The following is a 20,884-nucleotide window of genomic DNA, read 5'->3' on the forward strand; positions in this document are numbered from 1 at the left end:
AGCAATGCTAGCGCCTTTACTGAATAAAACCCGTTTACTGTAGAGACATTTAACAATATAGACTAGATTTCTTTACTTTTTTAGTAAAATACTTCATTGTACTTTCCAAAATACAATTAATATACAGGGTAAATAGTTAGTTATGTTTTTAAATAAAGTTTTTGCCGTTTAGCTCTATTTTTCTCTATTTATGAAGGACTTTCTCGCGGGCTCTCTCTAGCGGTGCGCAGTTGCATTATCTGATTATAATAATACGGCATAGCGGGCGGTACCGGAAATAGGTAGTCTTGCCATTAAAACAGCTGTGGCTTGACTTCCACTTGGGAAAATCTATTTATTATTATTTTAAAGGGATGTCTCTTTTGTTCTTTTTTAATGTTAACGTTAATAAATCAATATAACGCACTGTATTATTGTTTGTTCTACTTTATCTTGCGTTTAAAAGGTCAAAAAAGTATTTAAAACAATAATATTTATCAGGACGGGTGATAAACTGAGATTTTAGATGTGTTGTAAAGAAAGTAACCCCCCTATTTCCTTTCTGTGTTTTTTCCTGCGCTTTGAAGTGCGTATGGGAAGTGAGCGAGGGCTGGATTGGGACAGAGTGGGCTGTTGAAAGGGACGCGTTGTGTAGCTGTTTAGATAGTTTGTTAGCCGACTAACTATTATCCTTGTTTTCTGTCGTTTTTAAAGTCTTGAAGGCGTTTTAAAGTCGTAATCTGGTCAGTGCGCTGTTTCGCGTTTGGCTGGTTAGTATGTTAGCTGCTTGAAGGTGGTGGAGAGCTGTTTCTGTTTAGTTTAGTGTTAGTTAGCTAAGATATGCTAAGTGTATTTAAATGTTCTGTGATGTAGGATTATATTAATATTAATATGTATAATTCTGATGTGATTTAAAGCCGTAAAATAAATGATAAGTGAGGAATAAGTGTATTAAATCCTTTTTATTTAACTACAGGTTGCTGGTCGTAGAGCGTAGGGAACAGATAAGTAAACGACCGCACTCCTCGGAATGAAGTGTGCACTACTGAGTCCCTCAGGAGCCCGGGTGGAGCTGTGTGATGGACGCGCCCTGATCCTGGGTCGGGGTCCTGAGTCTGGAGTGAAGGATAAACAGTGTTCCAGACATCAGGGTAAATACACCCTTACAGCCTCTTCTGTATTATACAGAGACCCTAAGGCATACCTGTCAAGTCTCCCGTTTTGGCCGGGAAACTACCGTATTTTATTCCTCTTTCCCGCCGTCCTCCCGTTTTAGTATTTTCCCGTAAATTTCCCGTATTATACTAAATAAAAAATATATATAGGCCACAGGCGACAATGCACTGACCGCTGTGTGTCTCTTAACCAATCGTGGTGCCGGTTCAAGGAGAAAGTCCCGCCTTTCAGGAGAAACAGCCAATCAGCTAGCTGGTTTTGCGGAGCGCAGTTTAGTGTGCGGGAAGCCCCGCCCCTCCCCTCGCTGTGAGTTCAGGCAGCTAGTCGGAGCAGCTGTCGTTAAAACTAATCTGGATATACGGAGATTTTTCTAAAAGAAAGGTAATTAACCATGTAAACTGTGATGAGATTGTTTCTGATAGCTGGTTAAAAAGACTCTTCTCTGAATCAAAACATAAATTAAACCCACTGTGTGTTTAATAAAATACAGCTTAACTTTAGAATTAGCTAGATAGATATTCAGGGTTTGAGAAAAAAAAAAAAAAAAAAAAAAAAAAAAAAAAAAATATATATATATATATATATATATATATATATATATATATATATATATATATATATATATATATATATATATATATATATAATGCCCTGCCCTGATGTGCCTGATCAGCCAATAACTATCATTTCCAAACTCTATTAGTTCAGGGCTAGTTTTAGGGTTTGTTAGAATTTGTTTAAATCTCAAGTATTGTGGTAATGTATTATAATGTAATGTAATGTATTATTTAGAAGGGGTGGAAGAGATGGTTGAGCTGGAGAGAGAGAAAATGTGGAGAGGGCTGAAATTAACTGAACTGATCAGGAGTGGACTGAACAATAGAAAGAAGTATTAATGAAAGATTATTAATTGTGTAGGCCCCTTAGGACTATTATTTACTTATGGAATATATCTGATCCATGTCCTTTTTGTAAATTTGTGCACCCTTCAATTTCAATTTTAAATCTATTAAATAAATAAATAAATAAATATATATATATATATATATATATATATATATATATATATATATATATATATAATATATATATATATATATATATTTTTTTTTTTTTTTCCCTCGTTTGGGCTGTTGGGGCGGCGGAAAAAATCCCTTATTTTTAAGTCCAAAACTTGACAGGTATGCCCTAAGGTGACATCATGTTTAACAAAAAAATATAGCATGGCCACCACTTATTAAGACATGGGAACAAGATACTAACAGGTGGGAATGAAATAATTAAGGCGTGTGAATGAGAAAACTAAGACATGGCCACCACTTATTTAGGCGTGAGAACGAGATCCTAATGGGCGGAAATGAGAAAATGAAGGCTTGGACACAGCTTATGAAGGCATTGGAACGAGATACTAATGTGTGGCAACAACTTATTAAGGTGTGGGAATGACATCCTAACGGGTGGGAATAAGATAATTAAGTTGTGGCCACAGCTTACTAACCTGTGGGAACAAAATGCTAATGCGTTCCCGAAACTTATTAAGGCGTGGGACAACACTCTAATGGGTGGGAATAAGATAATTAAGTCGTAGCCACGAAAAAAATGTAGGCATGGGAACAAGATGCGTGGGAATGAGATTCTACTGGGTGGCAATGAGATAAGTAAGGTGTGTGAATGAGATAATTAAGTTGTGGCCATGACTTATTAAGGCATGGGAACTAGATACTAATGCATGGCAATGTCTTATTAGGCTGTGGGAACGAGATCCTAATGGGTGGGAATGAGATAATTAATGTTTGTGACTGAGATAATTAAGTTGTGGCCATGACTTATGAAGGCATAGGAATGAGATACTAAAGAGTGGGAATGAGATAATTAAGGCAAAGGAATGAGTTTCTAATTGGTGGGAATGAGAAAATTAAATTGTGGCCACAACTTATTAAGGCATGGGAACAAGGTACTAATGCATGTCCACGACTTATGAAGGAGTGGGAACAAGATCCTAATGGGTAGAAATTAGATAATTAAAGTGTGTGAATGAGAAAATTAAGTCATGGCCACGACTCATTACGGTGTTGGAACGAAATCCTAATCGGTGGAAATTATGGTGACATAATGTAAAAAAAAAAAAAGGCAAGGGCACAACTTTTTAAGGAGTGGGAACAACATCCTAATGTGTGGCTACGACTTATTAAGGCTAGGGAACAACATACTAATGGTTGGGAAAGAGATAATTAAGGCATGTAAATGAGATAATTAAGTCATGGCCACAAGAAAATTATGTCGTGGACAGAGAATAATAAAGTTGGCTTTTCTGTAAATGAATGCCCATGATGAAACTGAATATTACATCAAAGCTCCTTTAATTCAAGGATGATCTTAAGAAAATGGAGAGTGGCACCGAGTGGTCCAGCGGTCTAAAGCGCTGCCACTAGGGGCGGGAGGTCGCAGGTTTGATCCCCCGCTCATGCAGCTTTGCCATCAAGCTGCCGGCGCTCAGAGAGGGAGCAAAATTGGCCCTGCTCCCTCCGGGTGGGTAGATGGCGCTTTCTCCCCACATCATAGTCGGGGTGATGTCTGCAGCACAGGGCGTCTGTGAGCTGATGTACCAGAGTCGAGCCGCTGCGCTTTCCTCCCAATGCTGCATTGCTAGGCGATGCTGCATCAGCAGCAGCTCGAAAAGAAGCGGTGGCTGACTTCACATGTATCGGAGGAGGCACCCTCCTAGTGTGTTGGGGCATTACTTGTGATGGGGGGAGTCCTAGTGAGTGGGTTGGGTAACTGGCCGTGTAAATTGGGGAGAAAATGAGAAAGAGAGTGAACTGGTTTATTTTTATTTTAATCTCTGAATGAAGGATGGTGATACATGGAGTAATTCTAAGTAAAAGACATTTAATTCTCATTCTAAAAGCTGATTGGCTCAGACGCAGACAGTATACAGACCCGGTAGGTTCCTCAGGCTCGCTTTGTTAACTGAGAAACAAAAAAACTTGTGGCCACACCTTAATGGCTATGATTAAATTAACTTGTTAATAATCTTAATTATTTATTCCCACGCCTTAGTTATCTTGTTCCTATGAATCAGGTTCTTGTTCCCACGCTTTAATTATTTTGTTCCCATGCCTTACGATCTCGTTGCCACGCCATAAAGCCATAAAGTACATTTGAGAAAAGTGTTGTACAATTCGGCATTTCAGGAATAAAAACGTAATTTTATGATGACTATCATCATAATATTTTGCAAACAAAATATTAAAAATATAAAATAAAACAGGGTGCAAATTATACAATGATAATTGGGGGGGTCAAGTATTTCTTTGGGGTGTAAATGGAAACCAGTACAGCGAAGGCGCAAGCTTACAAATGTCTCGCTTCTTTACTGTAATGTCTACAGCACGTACTGTTAAAGATAAATTCATTATATCAGCTAATGTAGCACATACCACACCATACTATTACTCCTGAAAAAAACAAACACAATGCTATTGGTCTTTAAATTTTAATTCATATTCTACAGGATCTCTCCTACAGGAATCGTTTTTTATTTAATTCTAAATAAATAGAAAATAACAATGTAACTGAAAATCCCCGTAAAGGATTTTGACACTGTGACTACAATAATAAGTATTAAGGGGAGATGTAGGAATGCATTTATATAGCTTGGCTAAAGCCTTTTAAAAAGATTGGCTGCTGTTAATTTTCAAAGTAGCCTAATAAATTTTGAAAAAGATTGAAACTCAGTCTTTCCTTAAAAAAATTGTAATACACCAGTTTACTGTAAAACTACTCATCTGAGTAACTAATTCCTCACTAGGTCAAACTTACTGCAGCGTATGAAGCTTTTAGTTTCTTGTTCACATTTCCCCTTTGCCTTAAAACACATTTCCATTCCACCTTAACAGTGTCCCTGCATTAAACATTTTTTTAAAGTGTTTTACACATTTCTGCTTAGGTTCTGCAGAAATCACAAACAATCCATATAAAACAGAACGTGGATTCCCATTTGAATGTTCTGTTCCACCTTAAAAGCGCTAAAAATAGTATCTACAGCCTGAGGCCTGTGCCACCACAGCAGCATTTAAGGCAGAATGGCAAATGACGCCATTATCATTTATGTAAGGGAAGTGTTTAAAGTGCATATTTAAGAACGCCAAGTAGATAGCACTACTTGCACGTAATGCTGTAGCTTGAGCAGGTCTCGTACCTTAACTTAGACGCAAGCCACCTGACCAATAATGAGGCAGCAGCAGGTAAACGAGAGGAAAGCTTATTAACATGGAATAGTATGATCCACTTTAGGGCTGCTTGAAATCGTAATACAATATTCTTCCAGTCATAGATACTGTATTGTTTTTGTAGTATTTAACATTATGTGTAAGAAATATATTTAAATGTTTTGACCCCCAAACTATTGTTTTTACCCCTTTTGGGGGGGGGGGGGGGGTAAAGTCTTAATTAGGGGGGCTCTGACCTCCCCAACCCCCCCAGTAATTCGCACCCTGTAATAAAATCTAGATTAAGCCACATGTTCTCCCGAAGTACATTAATTATTTTTATAGTGTCAAAAAAAGAAAATGTTGTTATTATTATTGTGTACAGTTTACTGTGACTAATGCTCATTTCATTTATTTCCACAGTCAAGCTTGTGGCTGACTTCTCCAAACAGGAAGTTCTTGTAACACAGGTATGATTGTTTATTTGCAGGTAACAGTCTGATCGTTTATACGTAGGTAACGGTCTGATAATTTATACGCATGTAACGGTCTGATCGTTTACACGCAGGTAACGGTCTGATCGTTTATAATCAGGTAACGGTCTGATCGTTTATAATCAGGTAACGGTCTGATCGTTTATAAGCAGGTAACGGTCTGATAATTTATACGCATGTAACGGTCTGATCGTTTACACGCAGGTAACGGTCTGATCGTTTATAATCAGGTAACGGTCTGATCGTTTATAATCAGGTAACGGTCTGATCGTTTATAAGCAGGTAACGGTCTGATCGTTTATAAGCAGGTAACGGTCTGATCGTTTATAAGCAGGTAACGGTCTGATCGTTTATAAGCAGGTAACGGTCTGATCGTTTATACGCAGGTAACGGTCTGATCGTTTATAATCAGGTAACGGTCTGATCGTTTATAAGCAGGTAACGGTCTGATCGTTTATACGCAGGTAACGGTCTGATCGTTTATACGCAGGTAACGGTCTGATCGTTTATACGCAGGTAACGGTCTGATCGTTTATACGCAGGTAACGGTCTGATCGTTTATACGCAGGTAACGGTCTGATCGTTTATAAGCAGGTAACGGTCTGATCGTTTATAAGCAGGTAACGGTCTGATCGTTTATACGCAGGTAACGGTCTGATCGTTTATAAGCAGGTAACGGTCTGATCGTTTATAAGCAGGTAACGGTCTGATTGTTTATAAGCAGGTAACGGTCTGATCGTTTATAAGCAGGTAACGGTCTGATCGTTTATAAGCAGGTAACGGTCTGATTGTTTATAAGCAGGTAACGGTCTGATCGTTTATAAGCAGGTAACGGTCTGATCGTTTATACGCAGGTAACGGTCTGATCGTTTATAAGCAGGTAACGGTCTGATCGTTTATAAGCAGGTAATGGTGTGATCGTTTATACTGGTAACAGGATGTTACCTGTTGTAACTCTTTGTTAATTCGCCACAGCTTGGTCCTAACCCGTCGTCTCTGGACGGTCAGGCGCTGGGCCGGGGTCAGTCCGGATATCTCACCGCGAGCGGGACGCTTCACCTGGTGAATCAGAGTCACCTGTTCACTGTGCAGTTTACCGGCACTGCCACTGGAGTCAGGGATCACCTGAGCAGAGCAGCGGAGAAACCTGTGGTCAAGAGGAGCATCCAGGACTTCTTTGGCTCCTCCCCTAAAAAGGTATTTAGCTGGGTTGGTTGTAGAGCTGGGCTTAATAATGTTGTAAATATTATAAAACTTTAAAAATATGTATGTGTTTTGTATATTATAATATCTATATCAAAATGAGTTATTCTTCATTTTGGTCCTGGGTGGGCGATATGGCTATAAGGTAATATCACAAACTTTTTGAGTATTTCATATTGTATATAATCATAAAATTAAGTAAAACTTCACACTAACCATTTAATTCAGTCTTTATCTGAAAGATATTCATTTTATTATAAAGATCTGCATCAGAAATAAATGAGAAATAAAAAAATATTGTATAGTTAAAAATTTGGGAAGATACAATAAGTGCAATCACAGTAAAAAAAAATACACACATACTTGTATTATATTTCTGCTTGTCTGTTTTTAAATCAGTAAGGTGATTAATAAATCACCCTCTGATGGAAGTCAGGCGTGTTCCTGACTAGTTTTTCTCTTTACGTAAAGCATGGCCTCTCAGTATGGGCAGTGGCCAGAAGCTAGGTTAGCATAATGCTAATACAGTGCAGTGAATTCAGGGCAGGAATGTGAGCCTCAACACCAGAAACGGTAACAGGCCTAACGGTTCGCTCTAGTCGCTCGGAAGAAAGCTCTGCTAAAAAACATCCATCAGTCCTAGAGAACCCACCCAGATTACTTGTTGCGCAAGCGTTCAAGTGCAAGTTTATTATATTGTTATACAGTTAGATATTTTACTATTTAAAATATAACATGCTGTATGTTGTATTGTAATATAAGCAAATAATGATATTTTAAAGTTGTGCTCTTTTAAGATTTATACTATATTATCTTATAGTGTATCAATGTATATTTGTCCTGAACATATTGAGATATTGTGCACCATATTTAGGGCTTGTTAGTGTGCCTTTGATGTCGTAACGACAGGAAAAGTATACCTGGCACCGCTCAAAATGCACAAAAGGCATGAACTAATTCTCTTTATTAATCATGGGTGTGTTTTGGGTGTAACGTGAAATAAACCAACTAGTGTGTCACTTGCCATTCCCTTTAAGAGCCAGGTGCGCTCTGACTTAGGCAGATTGTAATTTTAACGGTGCAGCTACCTGGACGTGTCCAACACTTTTCAGCAGAGGAAACTGATCTGCTCTTTCCCACTATGAAGGTGCACCAGCAGCTCATTTATACGTGTTATTTTATTGTTTATTCTGTTTATTGTTGATGTAAAAGCTGCAATGAACACCTGTCTACCTGTTGACGTCTGTCTAGATAGTAATCAGTCAGTGGAGCACCTGTGTTTTCAATTTCCAAGATAGCAATACACCAGAAATTTACCTGAACACACCTCAACTCCAGACCACCAAGCCCATCGGTGTAGATATATTCCTAAACTCTGTCACTTTTTACACAATGCATGAAAAATAGACTTGTCGGGTTGTAAGATATGGTTCATTGAATTTAACTAACATTTTTGTATCACTCTTTCTGCTGTTAAGTCAACAAAAAGGCCAATTAGCACAGAAGAGAACGTGTCCAGCAGTAAACGTGGACGTACTGAGAACTCAGATGAGGAGGAGGACGAGGGTCTGGCAGAAGAGAAGCTCAGGCAGCTGCAGGAAATGGCACAGAAAGTGACGCCTGGGTCTTCCCCTTTAAAACCAGCCACCGCTCCCACCACTGCGTCCTCGGCCTGCCCTCAGAGTCACTGGCAGCAAATAGGCAACCTCATGCTGTACACGGCTGCAGGCGTCACCGCGAGCTCCAAGGTAAGAAAGAACAAAGCAGATTAAGGAAACTTTAGGATGGAAGTCACTGGAGTGCTGATACTGTGGGGCTTTTTTCATTTTAGGGTGTGTTTTATACTTTTCAGAATTTGTTCCAGAGTTTAATTTTGCTCCGAACCAGAATTAAACTCTGGTTCGGAGCAAAACAACCGTACCGAGACCAGAGATGTTGTGGTGGATTAGCGGTTAGCATGTTTGCCTCCCGGTGCTGGGGTATTGGGTTCAAATCCTTATCTGGGTGGAGTTTCCATGTTCTCCTCATGTCTGCATGTGTTTCCTCTGGGAACTCCGGTTTCCTCCCACAGTACAAAAACATGAAGATCAGGAAAATTGGATACTCTAAATACTCTGTTTTGGTTTTGTGAGTGTGTAAGTATCTATATGTAGTATGTGTGTGAGTGTGTGTACAACTGTATGCCCAGATATGGATTGGCACTCCTTAGTGTTGGATGCATTCCTCCAGGTGGGCGGTGGTTTCCGGTTGAGAGTATGCTCTGTGTTATTGCCTGACATTTCTCACCTGTGAGTGTGGATGAGTATTAATAGTTGTGTGTTAAACATGATTGTAAAGCATCCCTCGATTTCTACTTTTTTGGGTTTTTTGCTAAACTGCAGTTCAGGTACAGTTTAACCTGATTTAATAAAACCCAGATAATATTTACTACAGCTATTTATTAATGTTAATCTTTGCTGCTGTTCCATGCTGAACTGTTTTCACTCTAAATGCCGCATGTGCAACAAAATTGATTAGTGATGCTGATAATGGCATAGGACAATAGAGCATAGTGATGACTTACCAGTAGCAAGTACAAAGAACGAAGGATTGAGAATAGTTTATTAACAAAACTGTTTAATATATACAACACAAAATCCAAATTACAATGGTGTGAAAGTGTTTTTCCTCTTATTTTTTGCATGTTTGCTTCTTCCTCAACTCCTCTTACTGATGCAACTGTGCATTTTTCTTTGTATCTTGCTTTGCAGAAAGTCTTTTATGGCAGTGGAATGTTTTACGTGTTTTAGCTTTTCCATGTATGATTTTCTTATCCAAAGCACCTATAACCCTGCATAGAAGTCCAAAGGTGGTCTTATGCTTAGATACTAGAGGTTTCTAGGCCAAGAGGTTTCAGAGTTCTGAGCAGAATTGGGTTAAAGCGTTATGTGGCTTTTTTTTTTTTTTTTTTTTTTTTTTTTACAAGAAATGCATAGCGTTGCATAACCCTAATCATTTTTGTGTAAAATACTGAAATATTTATTTACCCCCTCAGTCCACATGCTTCTCTCAATTTCATTGATGTTTTTGAATCTCTCAGCTTGTCCAGAAATGCATGTGTAAAGTATGTTCTTTAGGAGTGTCTTAAAGCATGCATCCTCATTTCCCAATACATGGAGTCCAGAGGCAAAAAAGCCAATTGTCACATAAACAATGCTTTAAATACACATTCAGCTAATTGACTGACTTGATTATTTAATTATTAACACATCTTTAAATTAAATTTATGTAAATGCAAATTGATTCTTGACTTTTCCTTCGGATTCAGATCGCCGGGTTCGATATTGATGGCTGCATCATCACTACAAAGTCAGGGAAAGTGTTTCCTACAGCTCCAGATGACTGGAGGTAAGCGTGGTGTGTTCAGTTGTTAGCAATATATATATATTTTTAATTAATCTTTATTTTAATAATTTGATGTCTATTCATATGAGCCAAATATTGATCTATAAAATGAATTGATTTTTATAATCCGAACATTAGCGAAATGTGTCTCATTTTAGTAAATCACAGTTAGCATTAGCATTTTTCCTAAGTTTTCTGTTACACCTTAAATGCAGTGTTTTTTGAGACCAAAGTTGTTTGGAAGTGTGTGAGAAAGCCGAGTGTGCATTTACATTACATCTACACTGTTTTTGTGAAATGGACACATTAAATAATAATAAAACATTAATGTAACTGTAATTTTGGTTAATTCTTCTGTATACTTTAATGTTTAATAATGGTAAATTAAGGGTGGTTCTTGTACAGTTACAACATTATTTCTCTGATAATATCTTTCAAATCTTAAATAACCTTAACTTTTAACTTTAACTGAAATATTTCTAAATGAATCAGTATAGAATCAAATAGTCTCTCTGTTTGCATGTTTTGGTTATTAGTTTAAAAACTTTTATTTATGATCTTCTGCAGGATCCTTTTCCCAGAGATACAGCCCAAACTGGCCTCTCTGTTAAAGAAAGGGTTCAAGGTACAGTATGCTTGAGACAGGCCCAAGCAGTTGCTTATCAGGTTGATCTTTAGAACAGAAATGAACTTTTGGTTGATCTGTATCTGATTTCTTTTTGCAGGTGGTGTTTTTCACCAATCAGTTGGGTATTGCTCGAGGGAAGCTCAGACCTGAAGTGTTCAAGTCGAAGGTTGAGGACATTCTTCAGACACTAAAACTACCTGTGCAGGTCTGATCATATTTACAGGGTTAAAAAATCACCTGTCACAAGTTTACACCTGGCATTAACATGCATCCAAAACTACGTGGTGTGTTTCAATCCATTAGTTTTCTGTGTGAAACTTTTCTAGATGACCGACTATAGTTAAGTCAGACTATTGTCACCCATTAAACAATAGAAGAAGAAAAAGAAGAGCTGTTGTGCAGAAATCCGTCTTTCCTTTTGGCGATGTGCAGGAGCATCACACAGCAGTATGAGTACAACAGATTACAGTGCTGGTGATTCTGTATCTACTGTAACTGTAGATTCTGAGGGGTATCTGTTACTCATTCTGCTGCAGGACGATCCTGCACTCACATTATGGCAGAGAGGAACAATTCACCCCCCAATTAGACTTACTTAGTTAAGTTACTGCTTTATTACTCCACGTGGTGGCACTAAAATCAAATGAATAGGGTAAACCTGTGGTGAAGAATATTGGTTGTTAAATTAATTAATTGTTAAATTAATTAATTAACAGTTAATTAAACTGACACCAATAAATCCATAATTCCCGGTATGTGTATGTATTTAAGAGTATTTTGTCTTCTTCTGTAACACAGATGCTGTGAAGTATCATAGACAATTGTATTGTGATATATTGAGTATCACAGAATTACAGTATCATGATAATATCTTATTGTGAGATGCCTTGTGATTCTCGCCACTAGTCAGTATTCGGTCATTAGACAAATTGTTCAGTTTGTTCAATTTCAGTCAAAAATGTTCATTTTCCTGCATCGCTGGTTTATTGTTAGGACTGATCAGTGTATGTTTGTGTGCATTTATGTATGTTATATGTGTTTTTAGTGGAAAAGCCTACTCTCATGTTGTTGCGTCTCCTTTGTCATGCAGGTGTTTGTTGCTGCAGGTCCAGGTATTTACAGGAAGCCTGTAATAGGAATGTGGGAACACTTACGCGAGAAGGTGAGACACTCTTCTGCCAGTATTCCTATATCAGAAAAATGGTTTAATAGGAATGTCCCAATGTTTTTGATACAGAGTCCGGGTCATTTGATTTTTAAGTAACTGAATAACTGATTTTAAGAGTCCTGATCTAAAACTTTGGCAATGCAGTTAAAAAAAGAGCTAATCAAATGTTTCAGTTAAGTATTTTTTATTTTATTTTTAATTATCATTAAAACAACAGTATTAGAACAGACAATTTTTTAGTTCCAAAATACAGAAGTATCGTATTTTTCGGACTATAAGGCGCACGTAAATTCCTTTAAATTTCCCCAAAAATCGTCTGTATTATAATCCGGTGCGTCTTTTGTATGAATTCTACCGGTCTGGTTGTAAAGAGCAGTAAAGCCACTCCACTGATGTACAGCATTATACAGGAGTTACAGTATTAGCCGCTAACCGCAGTTTTAGCTTTTTCGCCGTTCAGAGGTGAGTGTATAGGACTGTAATCTGTGCGTTTACCATGTTAAAACAAGCTATGTGGGATGAACCGCTAGCTGATAGCGCCCTGGGTTACCGGAACACTCAGGGTTCCTCAGTTTCACTATCAAACCACTGCTGGCTAGTGCGGCTAACTGGAGCTGGCTAGCGCTGCTAACCGCGGCTGCTAACCGCGGATTTGATTTTTAAGCTTATTGTAAATAAACTGAAGCACTTTACTCACCCAAATTAACAGTTTTAGAGGAGAAATCTGTGTAGATTAACATCCAGTGCTTGATTGTTGATTTTGAAAGGAAAGAGTTTTGTTAAGAAATACAGTTTAGTTTGTTTACCCCAGCGGTGAGACTGACTAAAATAGAAGGAAAGCATGGTGGCACCCTTGTTCATTTTAAGTGTGCATTCTTACTAATTTTGCTTAATGGGCCTTTTATTCCGGTGCTAAATAGCCTTATAAATGATGAATAATAAAAATTTCGCACAACAACAATTTTGTAAGTAATCATTATTAAGATCATGATTCATATTTTTAATGCTGGAATTTCTGTATATTTTTGACAGAGACAGTTATAATAGTGTACTGTAGTTTAGACCTGGCAGACAAGATTTACACTAGACTTTTTTTTCTATATTAATATAATATCTTAAGGTAATTTTGAATCTCTTTAAATTTGTATGATTTAATACATTTATAAGTCACTGTGTTTACATAAGAAGGCTAGTGTAGGTGCGGAAAGCGGAAACATTATAAACAACAATGCAGTTAGAATTGGCAATGTGTTTTGATATCCTAGAAATAAAATTGTTTTTAAATGTGTATAAAACATCTTTTCCAGGCTAATGATGGAGTGACTGTAGACAAATCCCAGAGCTTCTATGTTGGAGGTGAGATTTTATTTATATACAGTATTTCACAAAAGTAAGTACACCCCTCACGTTTCTGCAGATATTTTATCATATATTTTAATGGGAAAAATGAAACTATAGAAATGAAACATGGATATAATTTTATCAGATTCTATAAATTGTGTTTGAGGTTCCTGAGATTGATAGTATTTTTAGTATTTATTTATTCATTTATTTTATTTTTTATTTTTTTTATTGAATGTTCATAGTTTGGGCCAGAGTTTATTTTGTGCTAGGTAACGTTACTAGGTAACTGTGCTAGGTAACGTTTCTGAAGAATGTCAGGTCACGTCTTAGTGAGGAAACATTAGAAAACATTGCATTGAGATGCTTCCGGTCTATGCACTGTAGTTCCAATGTCACCCCCAATGTAAGAAATTAAAAATGTAAGAAATGGGGATCCTTGTTTCTTTGGACTTTTCAGTGTTTTATCTGATTGTCTGCGCTAAGATCACGTTTCTGTAAAGCTGCTTTGCGACAACATCAGTTGTAAAAAGCACTATTTGAATAAACTTGATTTGATTTGATATAGATGCTGCAGGGCGTCCTGTGAACTGGGCTCCAGGGAAGAAGAAAAAGGATTTCTCCTGCAGTGACCGGCTGGTGAGTTTCCTCAGTGAATATTAAACTTTCTTTACTTTTGATAAACAGAAATCCTGATTCAGATATCTGGTTTTCCTAAAGATAGAGTGGATGGAGTAAATTACACTTGTGCTGATTGTTCTTGCTTTTTGCTTGTAGTTTGCTCTGAACCTTGGACTGAAGTTTTCCACTCCTGAAGAGTTCTTCCTGGGCTGGAAAGCTGCTCCCTACAACATGCCATCATTTAATCCAGTGAGTTTCAGTGATTTTTTTTGTTTGTTTGCAATAGGGTTGGTTACAACATATAGGGACAGTATATCAATATGGCAATGTTGTGTTTGCTTATGGATATGTAAAGTATAGATATTTTTATTGACGCACAGGCACTCTAAACTCCCTAAGCCCCGCCTCCAGTTAGACTAACTCAAGTTACTGCTTCATTACTCCACGTGGTGGTGCTATAATCAAATTAAAAGGATTTAATTGGTTGTTAAATGTTGTTAAAATTACACCAATAAATCCATAATTCCTGGCTAATTAAAAAAAAAAAGAGATTCAGAATATTTATAACCCTGCAGACATTCCAACAAAGCACAAAAAATGTACCTCAGTAGTGCTACATATGAGTGAAATTTACACAGAGAAAGGTTAAGCTAGCTAGCTCAGCTAACATTAATTTCTTAGCCCTGTACCATTTATATCTTTCAGATGGAAAACAGATGGTTTGTTAAGCGGTAATCAAACTGCTAACAAGCATGATAAGTGATGCTGAATACTTAATTTAGTTTAATTTACTCTATGTGAGTAGAGAGTAAAAAATGAACTTAAACTTGCCGTTTGTTTACTACAATATAGCAGTGCTGTGATGTGAGGCTTTGCTGGGGCACATGCTAAAATAATTCCAGCGTTAGAGGAAACACTGTAGTATGACTTCAAATAGTCTTTAGCGTTATTATTTTCTTATTCTTAATATTTTATATTAATGTAACTTTTTAATTTGCAATATTAATATGAATTACTTCTCTGCTTTATAGTGCTTTCTCCAACCACAAACTCACACTGTTTCTCATCTTGTTTTGTTATTTTTTGTCCTCTAGAGGGAGCTGGACTCAAAGGCTCGTCTCTATGATCCTCCTGATGCCTCACTCACGTCTACCAGACAGGAAGTCATAGTTGCTGTTGGGTTCCCCGGAGGTAAATGTATTGCTTGTTTTGTGATTAATTGTTTTTTTAATAAATGAATACATTTTTATTAATTTACATAAAACCTCAACCTTATTTCCATAGCTGGCAAATCCACCTTCTTCCACACCCATGTCATCCCAAAGGGCTATGTATATGTGAACAGGGTGAGTATAAAAAGGTTACCACTGACTGCACACACAGTATAGTAATACAACAATATCATTTATTTTAATAATAAAAAAAATACTGTTGTACTTAATTTAATCTTGAAAATACTTTGTGCAATAAATGTGATACATTAGGCCTGTAATGGTATGCCATGATTTTTGCCATGTCCTATGAAAGCTCAACAACACTGCATTAAACTGCGGCTATGTGGACGTGGTCTTCTGTATTAAATGTGCATGTGTTGCTCTGTCTGTTTAGACAGACAGTTCTAGCCAGACATCGCTGGTCACTATCACTACCACCCACTACTCTGTCCACTGTGGGTGGTAATATAAGCTTACACTATCAGCCCTCTCTCCAACTCTCATAATTCACCTGCACTCACTATCAGACCTCACTACAACTCCCATAATTCACCTGCACCCACTATCAGCTCTTACTACAACTACCATAATTCACCTGCACCCACTATCAGCCCTTAATCCAACTCCCATAATTCACCTGCACCCACTATCAGCCCTCACTACAACTCCCATAATTCACCTGCACCCACTATCAGCTCTCACTACAACTCCCATAATTCACCTGCACCCACTATCAGACCTCACTCCAACTCCCATAATTCACCTGCACCCACTATCAGCCCTCACTCCAACTCCCATAATTCACCTGTACCCACTATCAGACCTCACTCCAACTCCCATTATTCACCTGCACCCACTATTAGTCCTCAATCCAACTTCCATAATTCACCCTTACTCGCTGATACGTGCATGCAGAAGTATAAACGTGCTCTTCTGCGTAGCACGCTCGCGCTGGATACTCATAGGCTACGACGTCGATTCGACGCAGAAGTATAAATTGGGCTTTACAGTGAGCACACTGACCAGGTTTCACTCATCCTCACTCACAAGATAACACCTTAAAGATTATAACGTTTTTGATATTCCAATAGAACTTTCACAAAGCTTATATTATTGACATAAGTATACAAAATTATGCATTTTTGCTTAGTGAGGAGATTTAATCAATGGGAATTTTGCCAAGAATGTTTTTAAATATTTTTTAAGGGTCATATCAACCATCCCAGTAAACAGATAATCATTCAAAAAATGTTTTGATGTTTTCATATTAATTATTTGATGTGTAAAGTGTGGTGTGTGCCTGGTTGTTGTTTAGGACACACTGGGCTCCTGGCAGAACTGCGTGTCGGCGTGTGAGCGTGGTCTGAGGGAGGGCCGGAGTGTAGTCGTGGACAACACAAACCCTGATGTTGAGTCTCGAAAGCGGTGCTCAGTTGCATTTCTTTAATTTAATTCTTTTGTATTGTACAACCCCAAATCAGAAATGTTCTTTATGGAAAATGCTAAGAAAATAAAAGTTTTACACAGTTCCCAATGCTGTAATCCACTAATGTAGGACAAAGCTTGATCATGCACAGAAGAAGCCATGTCAACACCATTCAGAAACACAGCCATCTTCTTTGGGTCAAAACTATGGGACTAAGGCAAAACGGAAAACTGAGGAGATGGTGGTGTTTCTGGATGGTATTTATAAGGCTTCTTGACTGCATGGTCCAGCTTTAACCTGCATTAGTGAATTACAGCATGGTGTTTAAACACAGTATTGATTCTTCAAGTGTTCCTGAGCCCATGCTGTGATTTCCAATACAGAATCAGTACAGTCTGTTATTAATGCAGTGATTCTCAGTACAGAATCAGTACAGTCTGTTATTAATGCAGTGATTTCCAGTACAGAATCAGTACCGTCTGTTATTAATGCTGTGATTTCCAGAACAAAATCAGTACAGTCTGTTATTAATGCAGTGATTTCCAGTACAGAATCAGTACAGTCTGTTATTAATGCAGTGATTTCCAGTACAGAATCAGTACAGTCTGTTATTAATGCAGTGATTTCCAGTACAGAGTCAGTACAGTCTGTTATTAATGCAGTGATTTCCAGTACAGAGTCAGTACAGTCTGTTATTAATGCAGTGATTTCCAGTACAGAGTCAGTACAGTCTGTTATTAATGCAGTGATTTCCAGTATAGAATCAGTACCGTCTGTTATTAATGCTGTGATTTCCAGAACAAAATCAGTACAGTCTGTTATTAATGCAGTGATTTCCAGTACAGAATCAGTACCGTCTGTTATTAATGCTGTGATTTCCAGAACAAAATCAGTACAGTCTGTTATTAATGCAGTGATTTCCAGTACAGAATCAAAACAGCCTGTTGTTAATGCAGTGATTTCCAGTACAGAATCAGTACCGTCTGTTATTAATGCTGTGATTTCCAGAACAAAATCAGTACAGTCTGTTATTAATGCAGTGATTTCCAGTACAGAGTCAGTACAGTCTGTTATTAATGCAGTGATTTCCAGTACAGAATCAGTACAGTCTGTTATTAATGCAGTGATTTCCAGTACAGAATCAGTACAGTCTGTTATTAATGCAGTGATTTCCAGTACAGAATCAGTACAGTCTGTTATTAATGCAGTGATTTCCAGTACAGAGTCAGTACAGTCTGTTATTAATGCAGTGATTTCCAGTACAGAATCAGTACAGCCTGTTATTAATGCAGTGATTTCCAGTACAGGATCAGTACAGTCTGTTATTAATGCAGTGATTTCCAGTACAGAATCAGTACAGTCTGTTATTAATGCAGTGATTTCCAGTACAGGATCAGTACAGTCTGTTATTAATGCAGTGATTTCCAGTACAGAATCAGTACAGTCTGTTATTAATGCAGTGATTTCCAGTACAGGATCAGTACAGTCTGTTATTAATGCAGTGGTGCCTGAGGGCCCATAGATCACCAGCGCTGAGGAACATTTTATGTTTAGCTCTTCTTAGAGACTCTCTAAAAAGCTCTTTTTATATCCAGTCATGTGAATTAGTGTAAAATGTTGCTATTGAGCATTTTTATTTTATTAGCATTTTGCTTACCGTGGTTTGGGGTTAAAATTATGCTGCTGTTTTTGTTCAGAAACATAATATCATCCCATCATTCCTTGCACAGATACGTAGACGTCAGTCGGAAAGCTGGTGTTCCCTGCCGGTGCTTCAACTTTACTGCCTCTCTGGAACAATCAAAGCATAACAACAGGGTGGGTGAAGCTTCTGCTTATAGATTTGTGGGTTGTGTGTGATTGGTTATTACGCACGTGTGTATGGTCTCAAAAAATGTATAATTAAAGGTTCACAACCCTCTCATTACATGTTATTTAAATAATATATGTTTTTGGTTAATTTACTCAGAATCTACTGATGTTTTCTTGACTAATAAGCAGAGTTTTAATATTTTTGAAGATAAATTGTCCCTGAATAAAGACCTGGATAAACCTACTGAACTTAATTAATAACAGTATTATTGCAGTTTGGACATGAAAGGTATGGTCTTGCTGACAATTGGTGCTTTACTTTTGGTTTAAACCATGTAACCTCCTTTTAGTGAAGAGAACAAAGCCTCAGTGCAGCCTCAAGTCTAGATTTAAATCCCATTCAGCTTCTGTGGCAAGGCTTAAAAATCGCTGTTTACAGAGACTTTCCGTTTAACTTGGCTGAGCTTGAGCTGTTTTGCAAAGAAGAATGGGCAAAAATCTCAGTCTCTAGATGCGCAAAGCTGGTAGTGACAACCCCCAAAAGACCTGCAGCTGTAATTGCAGTGAAAGATGGTCTTACAAAGTATTTAAAAACAATTTAAAACTATGGGTCCCTAAACAAAGTGTGTCACAATGCTCATTGCTTTCTTACATTCTTACCAACAGTAACAACAGAGTTTAGGAATAAATCTATGTTGATGCGTGTAGTGGTCTGGAAATTAGGTCTTGAGGTAAATTTCTGGCATATTGCTATCCTGGCGAGGAAAACACAAGTGCATCCCTGACAGATTTAGAAAAATAACATTGCTGTTCCCATAAATTAGCTGCCTAATTAGCACCTTTACAGCATAAATGAGCAGGTCGGTTTCCTCTGCTGAGAAGCATTAGACATGTTCAGGTAGCTGCGCCGATAAAATAACAATTGGCCAAAGTCAGAGCAAACATGGTTCTTAAAGAGAATGGCAAGAGACCGGCTGATTGGTTTATTTCAGGTTACAAGAGATGCACGTTTCGAGCTGCACAAGGTGTACTTTTCCTATTGTTATGATAGCAAAGACACACTGACACGCCCTAAATCAAGCTGCATGGTCAACAGGTGTCCATGTAAGTTTAGAGACAAATCCATGTCTAATAAAGATTTATTTTTCTTCTTTAGTTCCGTGAGATGGTTCCCTCAGCCACTAAGCATGCTCCTGTCAATGACATGGTGTTTCACAGCTACAAGTAAGTGAATGGTAACTGTTTGTAGTAGAGATGCATCAAAATTATTATTTTTTTTTTTTTTGGCGTAAGCTGAGTAATTGTTTTTTCAGGTTCCAATAATAATTTCCCTCAGCACTGCTGTTCTAATTATTATATACATTTACCTCAGCAGTGCTATTCTCATCATACAGTTATCTTAGCAGTGCTATTCTCATCATAAAGTTATCTCAGCAGTGCTATTCTAATCATACATTTACCTCAGCAGTGCTATTCTAATCATACATTAACCTCAGCAGTTCTATTTTAATCATAAATGTACCTTAGCAGCGCTGCTCTAATAATACGTTTACCTCAGCAGTGCTGTTCTAATCATTCAGATATTTTGTGCATTCTCAGGTTTTGGCTCTTCAATCACATTGCTAAATTAAACAGGAGTAGATCTTTGACTAATTATGTTGTTTTTTTTTCTTGTTTTTGTGTTTGCAGGAATAAATTTGCAGCTCCTTCTCTGTCTGAAGGCTTCTCTGAAATCCTGCAGATCCACTTTGTGCCTAGTTTTTCAGACAGTCGATCTGAGGCTCTTTTTAGGCAGTTTTCAGAGGGTTGAGGTCAATCGCAGGACAAAATCCCACAGATTGATATCCAGTACCTTTGGACTTTACATCCTAAACAGAATTGTGATTATAATAAGTAGGTTTAGACAATGTAAGTGGCTAGAGAAACATAATTGTCTAGTATATGATCTATGGGAATATAAATCTATGAGATCAAAAACTGAATCACCAGGGATGTGTTGAACTGTGTTGAATGGACGCCTACTGAAATTCTTTGCTGCTAAGAACAAAAAAAAGAAAATGAAAAAATAATAATTGAAGGGTATGTTTACTTTGGTTATAAATATTACATTGTATTAATTAGCATGGAACATTTTTTTACTTGTTGTTTGGTAAAGCAGACCAATAAAAATATTTTGACTCATTCTTCATTTTAAAGTCCTTTTAGTTGTGTGAGCATGCTCTGCTCT

The 20,884-nt window shown here is 37.5% G+C and overlaps 1 protein-coding gene and 1 long non-coding RNA gene across 3 annotated transcripts; both read left to right on the forward strand.

The window, feature by feature from the left end:
* The first annotated feature begins 572 nt into the window (after window positions 1-572).
* LOC103026644 (polynucleotide kinase 3'-phosphatase) lies at window positions 573-20,840 on the forward strand. Of its 2 annotated transcripts, none has more exons than XM_049466914.1 (18): window positions 573-749; window positions 956-1,130; window positions 5,790-5,836; window positions 6,836-7,057; window positions 8,542-8,811; window positions 10,371-10,450; window positions 11,015-11,072; window positions 11,173-11,280; window positions 12,166-12,237; window positions 13,551-13,599; window positions 14,153-14,223; window positions 14,362-14,454; window positions 15,300-15,396; window positions 15,490-15,551; window positions 16,735-16,844; window positions 18,576-18,663; window positions 19,814-19,881; window positions 20,347-20,840. In XM_049466914.1, exons 2-18 carry the CDS (start codon window positions 1,010-1,012, stop codon window positions 20,465-20,467), a joined length of 1,737 nt encoding a protein of 578 aa, XP_049322871.1. In that variant the 5' UTR covers window positions 573-749; window positions 956-1,009; the 3' UTR covers window positions 20,468-20,840. The 2 variants fall into 2 exon arrangements, with proteins under 2 accessions (XP_049322871.1, XP_049322872.1); XM_049466915.1 differs by having other exon boundaries at window positions 573-722.
* LOC125782560 (uncharacterized) lies at window positions 6,022-6,829 on the forward strand. Its single transcript, XR_007425274.1, has 3 exons — window positions 6,022-6,298; window positions 6,403-6,558; window positions 6,715-6,829. It is a non-coding gene; the product is annotated as an uncharacterized LOC125782560 (long non-coding RNA).
* Window positions 20,841-20,884: the final 44 nt, after the last annotated feature.

This window comes from Astyanax mexicanus, chromosome 18, assembly GCF_023375975.1.
Source record: "Astyanax mexicanus isolate ESR-SI-001 chromosome 18, AstMex3_surface, whole genome shotgun sequence".
NCBI lineage: Eukaryota > Metazoa > Chordata > Actinopteri > Characiformes > Acestrorhamphidae > Astyanax > Astyanax mexicanus.

Excerpts from the sequence above, each read along its gene's own strand:
- LOC103026644 (XM_049466914.1), top strand. The coding sequence starts at position 1,010 with ATGAAGTGTGCACTACTGAGTCCCTCAGGAGCCCGGGTGGAGCTGTGT. Across the intron at positions 11,073-11,172 it reads TGTTAAAGAAAGGGTTCAAG|GTGGTGTTTTTCACCAATCA; the intron begins GTACAGTATGCT and ends TTCTTTTTGCAG. Across the intron at positions 13,600-14,152 it reads CCAGAGCTTCTATGTTGGAG|ATGCTGCAGGGCGTCCTGTG; the intron begins GTGAGATTTTAT and ends GATTTGATATAG.